Source organism: Miscanthus floridulus, chromosome 18 (assembly GCF_019320115.1).
Source record: "Miscanthus floridulus cultivar M001 chromosome 18, ASM1932011v1, whole genome shotgun sequence".
In the NCBI taxonomy this organism is placed as follows: Eukaryota; Viridiplantae; Streptophyta; class Magnoliopsida; order Poales; family Poaceae; genus Miscanthus; species Miscanthus floridulus.
In genome coordinates this window covers 95,338,249-95,351,045 of record NC_089597.1, presented here as the reverse complement: position 1 = coordinate 95,351,045, position 12,797 = coordinate 95,338,249, and the positions used below count along the sequence as shown (strand labels likewise).

General features: G+C 41.6%; 1 protein-coding gene and 1 pseudogene across 1 annotated transcript; both read right to left on the bottom strand.

Annotated features, from left to right (window-relative positions):
• Positions 1-1,073: 1,073 nt before the first annotated feature.
• Positions 1,074-5,563, bottom strand: LOC136521963 (L-type lectin-domain containing receptor kinase IX.1-like; annotated as a pseudogene).
• Positions 5,564-8,446: 2,883 nt separating this feature from the next.
• LOC136522973 (GTP-binding nuclear protein Ran-3-like) lies at positions 8,447-9,595 on the bottom strand. The gene is made up of 4 exons (XM_066516758.1): positions 9,531-9,595; positions 9,297-9,440; positions 9,085-9,162; positions 8,447-8,734 (listed from the first exon to the last, which is right to left on the bottom strand). Exons 1-4 carry the CDS (start codon positions 9,593-9,595, stop codon positions 8,665-8,667), a joined length of 357 nt encoding a protein of 118 aa, XP_066372855.1. The 3' UTR covers positions 8,447-8,664.
• Positions 9,596-12,797: the final 3,202 nt, after the last annotated feature.

Sequence of the window (12,797 nt, the reverse complement as noted above, 5' to 3'; positions counted from 1 at the left end):
TGAACCGTTAGTCCCGGTTGGTGTTACCAACCGGGACTAAAGGATGCGCCAGGTTCGCTCGGCTGGAGGGCCTTTAGTCCCGGTTGGTGTTACCAACCGGGACTAAAGGTCCCTCTTTAGTCCCGGCTCGATGACCCGGGACTGAAGGTTCCACCTTTAGTCCCGGGATCGTTGTCCCGGCGCGGTAACCGGGACTAAAGGCTGTTACCGCCCGGGACAACAAGTCCATTCTGTAGTAGTGTTAGGAGGCAAAACTCTTACAAATAAGTGTCAAATTATTGTAACGCTAGGATTCTCCGGTTTGATGAGCTGAATAATATCAATTGTCATAATTTTTTGCATGTAAATTCAAATTGGTTGATTCAGAGATGAATTTTAGTTATCTCACCAAGAGCTATGCACTATGGAATCAAGAAGTACAGTATGGAATTTTACTCCATATCCAAAACCCGACCCTCTCATTTTCCCGAAATGACCGATGCTACAAAATTTAGTTGCCACTATATTGAGCCGTATGCACCGGTCGGTTTGGCCCAAAAGTTTAAGTTGTTAGAAAAAGACGACATTTCCATTATACTTTGAGTCTTTCACTTACGTGTAGGCTGCCTCAGGCCTCAAAAGTAGAAATATGAGTCGACTGCGACTATTTTATTTAATTATGATGTTAGGATTTAAACTCAAGACCATGATTTTGATACCATATTGAGTTGGATTAACCGATCAATTCAGCCCAAAAGTTTGAAGACGAGTTGAGACTAGCAGAGGACATACAATGGGTGGGTGGTGTTAAAAAAAAAGAGATCCTACCTATATGTGATACCATATTGAGTTGTATGCACTCGTCTGTTCAACCCAAAAAAAAAAACCTTATCTCACATTATATCGTAGACTAGAGGAGTACCTTAACTGATGGCTAGCTGCAAGCACATAAACAAGGCAACATGATAAGACGACGGGCAATATATAGACCTAGGCCACGTTTAGATTGAAAGTTTTTTCAACCTGATGAATAGTACCACTTTCGTCTTATTTAACAAATATTATCCAATCGTGAACCAACTAGGCTCAAAAGATTCATCTCGTGATTTCCAACTAAACTGTGTAATTAGTTATTTTTTTACCTATATTTAATACTCTATGCAAGCGGCTAAAAATTGATGTGATGAAGAGAGAGTGAAAAAACTTGGAATTTTGAAGGGAACTAAACAAGGCCCTATACAAAGTCAGACAAGCTACGAAGAATAGAGTGTCCTGTCCGAGAGTCCACCGCTTGAACGAGTGCTCGACCGGTCCGAGATACGACCGGGTGATGAGGTGGGTTCTCGTACACTGCCTCTTGCTGTATTCCTTGTGTTGGAAGTGACAAAAGAGCGTGTCCCTTGGGTGCCACTCTTCACTGACGAGCCCGAGGAGTGCGCCGTCCAATCACTAGTCGACGAGTGGCCTGCAGGAGTGTTTTCACTCACGGATGAAGATGTGGTGCTCGACCAGTAACCTCTAGAAACAGGTGGTCCGTACGTCGCCACGGGCATCTCTAGCGGGAGCTCCGGCAAAGAAGCCTCAAACTGCAGCACGTTCATAGCCTGCCGGATGGAAGCCCTGGACGCGCGGTCTGGATGCATGCACCACAGCCCCACGACCAGCGTCCGCTCCATCTCCAGCACGTCGAACTCGCCGGCGTCGTGCAGCCGCGCGTCCGCGGCGTCGAGGAGCTCGCCTCTCCCGTACATGTCCCAGACCCAGTGCACGAGCAACACCTTGTCCTCGTCCTCCTGCGGGACGACGGGCTTCCTACCGCAGGCGATCTCGAGGAGGACGACGCCGAAGCTGTAGACATCGGACTGGGCGCTCGCGCGGCTGGTCACCACGCACTCCGGGTCTATGTACCCCTTGGTGCCGGCGAGCATCGTGGTGTGCGCGGCGTGGCTGTGGTTGACGAGGCGGGCGAGGCCGAAGTCGCCGAGCTTGGCGTTGAACGACGAGTCCAGCATCACGTTGCTCGGCTTGATGTCCCGGTGCACCACGCACTGCTCCCACTCCTGGTGAAGGTACAGGAGAGCAGAGCCCATGCCAAGAATGATGTTGTACCTGACGCCAAAAAAAATAAAATTCTTGAAGTTTTAAAAAACTAGTAATACCATCAATTGAACAGACCAATTCTTTTTTTTTTTTGCGAATTAGACCAATTCATTTGACTGATAATGTTCATACCTGACTGGCCATGTTAGAATGTCACTCGTGCTGTAGAGATGGTCGTCGAGGCTGCCGTTCGTCATGAGCTCGTACACGAGCAGGAGCTCGTCGGCCTCGTGGCACCACCCAACAAGCTGCACAAGGTTGCGATGCCTGAGACGGCCTATGATGGTCACCTCGGAGATGTACTCCTTCCTCCCTTGCCTCGACGTCTTGGAGACCCTCTTGATGGCTACATGGAGCCCCTGGTCCTGCAGGTACCCTCGGTAGACTGATCCGAAACCGCCCTCACCGAGCTTCTCGTCGTCAGGAGAATCCGTGTGTCGCCTGTGACAATTGGCTGTAGGTGAATCTCCGAGGCCCTGTCCCCTTCTCAAACTCATCGTTCATGTCTTCGTCGAGAGGAATCTTTGTGCCTTCTGGTGCCTCTTGTATTTGTTTCGCACTCTGTCTTTTTAGGTATCTGCGATAGCCGAGGCACACCGCAACGACAAGCAGTAGTACAACGATCCCGGTGGGTACCAGTCCGGCTATTAGGCTGATGTTTTTCGTCTTTGTAGTTTTGTTTTCTGTCATTTACAAGCACATTAAATTAGATGCCTAAAGTTCAAATAGTACTGTAGTCACATAACCACAAACTCAACTGCAGATCCTACAAAAAAATTGCATATCATTCACTGATGAGTAACGTAATCACATAACCACGAAGTCCAATTGGGCCCCCGAAATTGTCGCTGAATTTAGAAAACACCTCAAACTCGAAGACCAGAAAACGTACCTCCATAACTCAAAATCAGATAAAAACCTCTCTAAAATAGTTTAGAGTGGTTTCCATGGCGTGGTTTTGGCTAATGTAGCATGTGGATACCACATTTCTTTGGTTTGAGCATTTCGGCTCCTAAATGATATCAAATCAAAATATTTTCAACTACAAAGTTTTAGATCACTTCAAGAACTTCTAATTTGGAATAGAGCGTCTCCACCAAGGTCAGATTGAAAAAATCAAAATTTTGAATTTTATAATCAAAGAACTTTGTACCTCTAAACAAATATTTGGACCTCTAAAGAAATAAAAAAGTTTATAACTACAAAGTTATAGATGACATTGAGGTCTATAACTTTAGTATATACCTTGTCAATGTACGAGATAATTTAGAAAAATTCAAACAAAATGGATTTTCAAATCTGAGAAATTAAAATAAATATTTGGTGCTCTAAATGATCTCACAAGAATGTTGTCAACTACAAAGTTGTATATGCCATTTAGAGCTACAAATTTGGTGTATATCAATATCATGCATGTCAACATCCAAGGTTGATTAAAAAATTCAAAAGTTTTGAATTTCAAAATATGGGACCTTGAAACAAATATTTGGGCCTCTAAACAATCTCGGATAAAAGAAGTTGTCGACAACATAATTGTAGATCACATTAATTAGATGTACAGTTTTGGTATAGACCGTGCCAACATCCTAGGTTGTTTCAAAAAATAAAAAATTTCAATTTTAAAATATGATAATTTAAAATAGATATTTGATCATCTAAAAGATATCAAATAAAAAGGTTATCAAGTACAAGGTTGTAGATCGCATTGATCTCTATAATTTTGATATAAAATTTATATTCAACTGACTTCATATGAAAAAATTATGTTTTTTTTACATAAAAGACATAGAGTGGCCATTTAACACGTGGGCTCCGCCGCCACATCATAAAATCATCGAGAAACCACTTTGGAATGGTCAAGTAGAGTATTATATCCAGATTTGAAAGTCGGGGGTGTATATGTTGTTTGGTATTAAGTTTTTCTTTTAATTTAGTCAAGGGGTAAATCGGACTTTACTCAAAAAAATGATGGACACACTAACATACTCCCTCCATACTATAAATAAATTATAAGATGTTTGTTTTTTTATACATTGTTTTTCTATATATATATATATATATATATATATATATATATATATATATATATATATATATATATATATATAAATAAACATAATATATCTAATAATAAGTGCATAACAAAAACTATGGATGTAGATAAAACGTCTTACAATTTGAAATCGAGGAAATAGTAAATTTGATTTGATGCATATCCACTAAAAGTTTTGTAGACGCTTATGAAAATTGCACATTATTCACTGAACATACAGGTTTGTCGAGAGATTTTGCATAGAACGCATGTACATTTTGGTGATAATAAAATTTGTTCCCAGATTATGAATTTGATTTCAGAAAAGCAGTACATTATGTTCGTGGACCACGTAAGATCCAACTACTGACCAATGTGAAACGGTAAATAAAGATAGTCATGATGAAGAAGTTTCCTTTTTTTTTTCTATAGACAGGGATAGACACTTACCGGTCTTGTTGACGACGGCGACGCTGGTGAGAGTGGACTCGAACGACCAAGAAAGAATCTGGTGGCGTTCGATGAAATCCCCGGTGGCTCCCGAGAACCCGACCGCCGCGTCCTGCGGCAGCCCGGCGTCCTTGAAGTCGACGATCGCGCTGACGTTGTAGAGGCCCAGCTCCGGCAGATCGTCGAAGCGAAGGGTCACTGACAGCGTGCTCATGTCGGTTTCGTATCTGACCCACGCCGACATGGTCCCGTTGAAGCTCCCGTCCGGCAGCGCCATGTACGCGCGCGACGTGATGCTATTGACGTCCACGCCAAGATGGTTCACGGTGTTGTTGGGGTCCCAGTCGTTGTTCCTGAACGCGTCGAACTCCACGGCGACGGTCGGCGGGAAGACGGAGTTGGCCGTGTTGTTGGGGTTGTTGAAGAGACCGAGGAAGCCGCCTCTGGAGTCCCCCGGCAGGTTTGGCGGCCACGGTCCGATGTAGAACGCCATGCCGTCGGCCTGCACTGCGCAGCAAGTCTCACATCTAACGAGAGCTGGTGCGAACATCGAGAAAGCTTAATTAGAAGTTCTTTGGATAGTTAAGTTGCCTGGTTGGTGCTGTTGTGCGGCTTGATAGCGAGGGTGAAGTTGGAGGTGAAGCTGGCGACGTTGCCGGTGTCGTCCCAGAGCTGCAACGGCTGCCCGTACGCCACACGGCCGGTGCTCCAGATCGTGTCGTTCGTCAGGTCGATCCGATCGCTGCCAGGAGTGGCGTCAGACATGTACTTGATGTTAGCGCTGTTGAGGACGCCGGGGATGGAGAAGTTGTAGTCGAAGCTAAGCGAGGTGACATGGGCAACACAGACACAGAGCAGGTAGGCGAGGCTGAGGAGGAGAGGAGGGCTCTTGGAACCCATAACCATGGCCATGGCAGGTGGCTGGCTACTACAGCTCTTTGTGCAAGTATATGGTCACAGATATATCTATCAACCTAGCTAGGCTGTAGGTGGTTGGTTCCTGTAGACCAGGGGTCGTCGTTTCGTCGCCTTTGGTCTCCGTCTGCAATCGGCCGGCTTGAATTTTTGAATTAAAACAAAATAAAACTAATTCGGCCGGCCGTACGGTCTGTGGGTAGCTACGTCGCACATGATTATATTATCTCCAAATGATCTGCGCACCCGGCCGGAGCCAGGGGAGAACCACCTGCGCGACTTCCAGGAAACCACCTCCGCAACCATCGATAGCAATCAAACGCATTGGAGGAGCGTGAGCGTCAACCTTGGCAGGATCGTCGCACATGCATCATGCGCCGTCGTCATCGGCCCAGGGAGTGCCTCAGTCTACATACAAATGGCGAAATGGGCGACAAGAAAGCTTTTGATAAAGAAAATATCATGGATCTCTTCAATCTACCTTTATCCCAAGTGGCCTTTGATCAAGTTCTAAGCATCCAACAAGTAATGGAAAATTCAACACGAGAAGAACAGAATAATGATGCTTGGACATACTCTAGAGGATCAGCTAAGTTCAGACCTGCAGCAGCATAAAAAAAAATGCTTGGGCATCATGAAATTGACCCAGCCTTTAAATGGCTATGGAAATCATATTGTCAACCAAAACACAAGGTCTTTTATTGGTTACAGCTAAAAGATAACTAAGCACAAGGAATATCCTTAGAAGGAAAAATATGGCCTTGGATTCATATAACTGTGAAATCTGCTCCCTCATGGTGGAAAAACTGTTGAGCATCTATTTTGGCATTGTCCTTTTGCTCAGCAATGTTGGGGAATTTTAAACCTGAACACGATTCAGGCACGGGGAACTTTTAAAAATGTGATAGCAATATAATCAAAGATCAAATGCAGAGTCAGTTCTTCATGGTGGCTGTCATTCTCATGAGCTGGACAATTTGGTGGGCTAGGAATGAATTGATCTTCAACAATAATCAAGTTGGGACTCAGGACTGCAAAAAAAGTTCTTCAGAGAAGCAAAAAAAATTTCTTCAGAGAAGCACAGCTAGTTTGTCAGCAATCTTCGACCAATGGATCCAAAACTTGTAATTGATCAAAGCCTTAGGCTCATTTTCTTTGTTTCCTTCTTTGTTTCTTAAAGCTGTCTTGTCTTGTGTTGTACTCCTCCTGCTCTAGTTTGCTCCTTAGTTTGTAGTTTGTACTTTGGTTAAATTTTAATAAAAATCTATAGGGGCCTCGGCCCCTCCAATTCCCTAAAAAAAATGGGCGACACGAGGCACGGCCAGATGTAAGTCGTGCTCGTGCAGTGCCAGCATAGTCCAATAGTTAGTGTCATATGCTTGGGCCGCTAACTCAACCCGTAGTGCCGGCATGAGCATGGCCTATTTAATAACTGACCCGTTAAGAGTACACTCTATGAAAACCTTACGTATATATAAAATAACATTGAATTCCTGACTTTTTGGTTGCTGCCCCTACTCTCCTGTTCGCCCTCTCCCAACCTTCGCTCCCTCTAACGTCTCCCCGCTCTAGTACCTCATGTGACTCAATCCACAAATCTGCCTCTTCCCTTCCACCTCTATACACCCTCCTTTCCTCTCCACTGTCGATTGCACCCACGGCCGATGGTCGCTCGACTCCTCCATGGTCGGCGGTTGCTCCCCTTCCCAGTCCGCACTCCATCCGCCACTGCGTCGAGGCCTAAGGTCACTCCCCTCCTCCGACGACATCGCCTATTCGTGCCTTGAACCTTTTTTCCTCTCCTCCTCCATCCTCCTAGGGCGAGCAAGGCCAAGGCGTATGCCGGCGGGGTGCAGGGCAAAAGCGATAGTGAGCACTTTGCAACGAGTGAGATAACAAGATCCGACGAGTTCTCTAATTTATTTTTGAATATGTGACTTTCTGATTGATTTGTCAACATATAAAGGATTTGTAGTAGTCTCATGATGTTTTTTATTTTATTTCTCATTTTTTGGCATGTTTTTTGTTCATCGAGCTGGCATAGGCTAGCGGGCTAGACAGGCTATCGTGCTCGTATAGGCACAGCTAAGTGGTCATAGTGTCATGCTTGGGCTTGTTGTTGAGCCCGTGGGCGACACGACAACGCACGTTTAGCTAATCGTGCTCCTTAGCGTCGTGCCTGAACGAACTAGTACCGTGTTGGGTCATGCCACCCATATGGCCATCTTCATCTTCTTGTACCTCCGTGTGGAGAAAAAACCTACATCATGTAGTGGCATAAGATTTGTTTGGGAGAGCTCTAGCTTTGAAAACACGAAACTAGAACAAATAACTCCATCATAGAGTAGCTCCACTCTGAAGTTGGCCTTCTATCATAGAGCCGATACACCTCTTTTGCTTGAATGTCATCTCTAGACTCAAGAAATAAAGGTTTTGGTGGAAATGACCACTTCTACCCTTAGGAGGTTGCATGTTAGATGTTTTGACATACTCCCTCAGTCCCATAATAGGTAAGTTTCTAAAAATTTTCAAACAGATTAAAGACGTTGGCAAAAGACACATGTACCCTCATTTTCTTTCCTTTCTCAGAGGATATCTCTTAGATTTGGCAGGTTGTCGTTTGCATGTATCCATGATTAGCTTCTGTATTAGAAGGCAATGTTCCATGTGTTGTGTAGAATGTTATTTATTTTGGGACAAATTTTAAACGTTAGAAAGTTATTTATTTTGGGATGGAGGGAGTATCTAGCATGAGTGATTCATATTGGTTTAAAAGAACTTTGTATTTAATTTTTTTGGTTTACCATTTAATGAATACATTAGTTGCAATGTTTGACCCACAAAGGTTATGAGATGAACAAATTATTACATATTAATTGGACTTGACCCATTTTTTATCCAATTAAAATCAAATAAATCCTAAGCCTCGTATTAAATGCTAGGTATATTAAAGTTTTAATCCGTGTCATAACAATAATACACCATAAACGAACTTATCATTCCTATTTGCATTCCATCAGATTCCTCAAGCAACAGCCAACAACTCATCCAAGTTCGATAGCTACTAACCTACTACTGACGCTACAACTGAAATTCCAAAAGAGATAGATGCATGTGTCACTCTTTAAACCATTCACGCACTAAGCTAGAACTAAACCAAGGCAGACTGACACAGCATCTAGCTGACTTCAATCCATGTTATCATCGTCCTCATCCGGTAGGGGAATCGCTGCAGCAAGTTCGATCTCTTTGTCAATCCTACATGCCATGAAAAACATTACATGATCAGAGAAGCACTCAGCGTTATCATAAACAACTAGCAGGCAACCCCGCGCTTTGCGCGGGCAACAGTGGGAAAAAAAAGGCCGCAAAAAAAAGTCTGGTACTGTTCTTTAACGGGTCAAATACTGTTCATCGTAACCGGGTACTGTTCATGAAAACCCGGTACTGTACGCCTCACGTTTACTGTGCCCGGAACAGTGTTTTTGAGAGAGGTCGAAGATTTCAGATCGCACGCCTTTTATACTATTGTATAGATGTATATGAAGCATGGTAAATCGGTGTCGTCGTCACTTGTCAGGTACATGTTTGCTTTAATAATGACTTACTTTTGCTGCGCAGCAACGTCGATGGTCACGTCAGCAGGGATGAGGGCTATCTCTTCGACGAACTCGAGGTCCATGTTCCTGCATTTACAGTCATGCATCAGATTACCATTCGTTTGGTGTTGCTATAGCATATGCATTGCAATAAAGAGAGTCGGGCAGATGTATAGGAGTGGTACAATGTTGATTTGCTACAGAATGATGACAATACCCACCCTGCGATCTTCCTTGCAAGGTAGAGAAAAGGCTTCTCAAAGTAGTACTCCTTCCTGTGGTAAGTCACCGACTTGGCTTTCACCTGCCGGTTCTTCACATTCACCTTGTTGCCGCACAGGACAACCAGGATGTTCTCACACACCCTAATATGCACAATAAAAGATGTACCATCAATTCAGGACACCAAAACAAGAGGCATGTGCGCAATTCAAAAGAAAAAAATTATTTTTTACCAGCTGATGTCCCTGTGCCAGGTGGGAACATTCTTGTAGGTGAGCCTTGAGGTGACGTCAAACATGATGATCGCACTGACCATTGATGCAGCACAAACATATGACCAAATATTAACCCTTATCTCACTGTTTTTAGAGTCACAAGCCTGACAAATCCATGAGTAAATCATCTAGTCTCAATTCTTTCAGGGATCTCTACCAGTTCTAGTATAACTGTCTCTCTGTGCTAACCACATTGGACGTACTCCAGCTGTCAAGGCTGCTCTATGGGCTAATCTGTATCCTTCATGATGTATTAGCTTGCTTATTTGTTTATTAGCTTACATCAGTTAGCAACTTAGCTTGCATGAGAAAACATTAATCCCTGAGCACTGTAGGCCAAAACGATATCGACATTAAAATGACAAGTGTGTCTGACTCTACTAAGATATAGGCAGGAGTCTAGATCCATTAGGAAAGTAGACTTCATAAACTTTCCATTTAGTGCTAGAACGTTTCATTGGAGTCCATGTGAAGTCATGATGGCCGTCGCAAGTTGGGGTTGTTCTGCAATTTGAATCCAACTGCCAAAACATATATTGGATTTGGATTCTTTCTTTCCTTGGGCCAAAAGTAATATGGTGGCATGGTGGAAGACATTAGGAATACTTAGACTTGTCTCCAATCAACTTCATTAATCTTTCATGCTTTCCATATGCAATCAAATCTTCCTTTAATCCATGTAAATAATTTGAAAAGAAAAATATACAGACTTCATGGTGCAACATTAATCCATAAAATCTACCAAATATAAACTTCATATAAAATTGTTGCACCTTTGGTTTAGAAGTGGTTAATATATTGATATCTAAGCCCGTGATACCCTCATCATCGAAGGTGCTCATAGGGGTAGGGTTTACGTACGTGTGTTCATAGGGATGAGTGTGCATGCGTGTTGTGGGCGTCTACGTTGTACTGTGTAATTCTAAAAAAAAGCAACCCTTACATTTGCATCTAATAAATATTAATAAAATATACTAAAATATCACATCTAAACTACCAACATATGATATTATAGAAAAAATTAAATAAACTTCAATTATGAAAATATGTATCAAATTATTTACTTATGTTACTATTATTATATAACGAACTAACTTAAAGTAAAAATGCATGTTATGCCATCATATATACAAATCAAGCGATACAAATATATATTTGTATGTCTTAGCAATCACAAAAGGACATTTTCGTAAAATGAATCATAAACCAATGATTCTAACAATTTGTTTAAAGTTATTAATATCCTTGAAAATAATTAATTCAAGCTATTACTTTACACAATTTTATCAATTTTGACCGAAACATTGTGACACATCCCCATATAGTATAATACTCCTAGTAATAAGCATTCTAAAATTCAATAGATCAATGATGGACATGGACTTCTTCCTCGTTTTAAAAATTTCTTTGCAGTGTAGTCTAGAACCTAATATCTTTATTTCCTATAGAATTCAAAGGGATATCTATGAATAATAAGTATATAAAGCAGAAGAGTTTGAACATAATGTGCCGATAATAAGAATGTATAACAATTAATAAGATTAATGGTCAAAGTTTAGAACCATGACATCACGAGACATGGGTTTCAACCAAAGCCACCATAACTTAAGCTAAAGTTTTAACTTAATGCATATGTGTTTCGTGACCATCCTCCTCAAGCTAGCAATCGGTACATGCCTTTTTCTAAAAATAAAAATATAGTCGGTACATGCACATATATTCTTTAGCCATCAATTAGATATGAAGAAAGATTTTTTAATCTAAAAAGTTTTCTTATACTATTTAGCTTATTTTACAAAATAAAAAAAATAAAAAAAATATTTCAACTATTACATTCTATGAGGTAACATGTAATCATAACCTGATCAATCTAATTAAATGAACGGTTCACGGTTATTTGGGAGTACCGCACCAAAGCTCCTAATTGTTAGGAATAGGAGAGCCAAAGCGCGTAATTCTGTCTTTAGAAGGTGGAATGAGGATGACATTTTATTTTAAGTTTTTGACCATTCCAATTGTGTGTTCATAGTTAATGAAAAATATCCGATATATAATTTTTTTGATTTATTGTATTTCTAACCGTTCAAATCCACCTTATATTTATTTTGTAGCAATAGCAATACTCTCTAAATTAAATTTCAGACAACAAACGAAAGCTCATCACCTATCTAGAAGTTTTATTAGTTTTTGTTTTAAAAGTGGCCGCAACGGTCACAAATCTACCAACAGTCACAAAAGCCACCAACTCCAACGGTCACAAAGCTACCAACGATCATATAATCGTTCTATGGTTCTTATAAATTCCCTACATTTCTTGACATATTTCTTTGAGCCAATATCCCATATCACCTCATTCAACACTACCACCATAAGTGCTATTTGTCGCAAAGAAGTATGTCAGAGAAATTAAGTGATATGGGTGAGGCGCAAACTACCAAGGTTGGTAATCAGGTTGGCAATGAACAAAGAAACAGCGAGAATTCCAAAGCGATAGAGCAACAAAATGCTTTAAGTGATATTTCCATAGGCGAGGTGCAGACAATCATGGATGGTAGTCAAGATGTTAATAAGGAAACAAATGACAAGAAATTCGAAGCGATAGAGCAAGAACATGCTCAGCCTTTATCTCATGTTATGGCCGGAGATGAAAGCCCACCCAAGAAGCGAAAGTTCGAAGGATTGTCCATTCTCAAAGATATAGTGCACACAGAGAACAAGGGAGTGGCAAGTCGAACAAGATGCCATTCCAAATCAAAATTGGTGGCCAAGGATCGCAAGATTGGGACAATCAGCCGTCCTATTGATTCTAATGATATCATAGATCGAGATGGACTCTTGCCCTATTTGCTTGGCTGATAAGCCATAACTGAAAGTACTGTTGGCTGATTTATTATGAGAGAAAAATATTATTCGTTGGCTGAAAAAGTACGGTTTATAAACCAAGCGAACAGGGCAATTGATTGCAATGATATCATAGAGTTGGACTTTGATAAAGAAGAGGCAAACACCAATGTCACTGCTGGTAATTCTAGCCTTTTCTTGCATTTTATGTTTTTTAAGGAGATATGCCTAGACGTTTCTTACCTTGGTCTGCTTCTTAGAAGTTAATTTTGTCATTGACATAAACATCATGTTCGCTGGTTGGTTTTAACCAGGGCTTATCAGCGTCCAACAGTGTTTTTCTCTGACAACGAAACCAGCACCAGTCAGACTTATTAGCCTAGA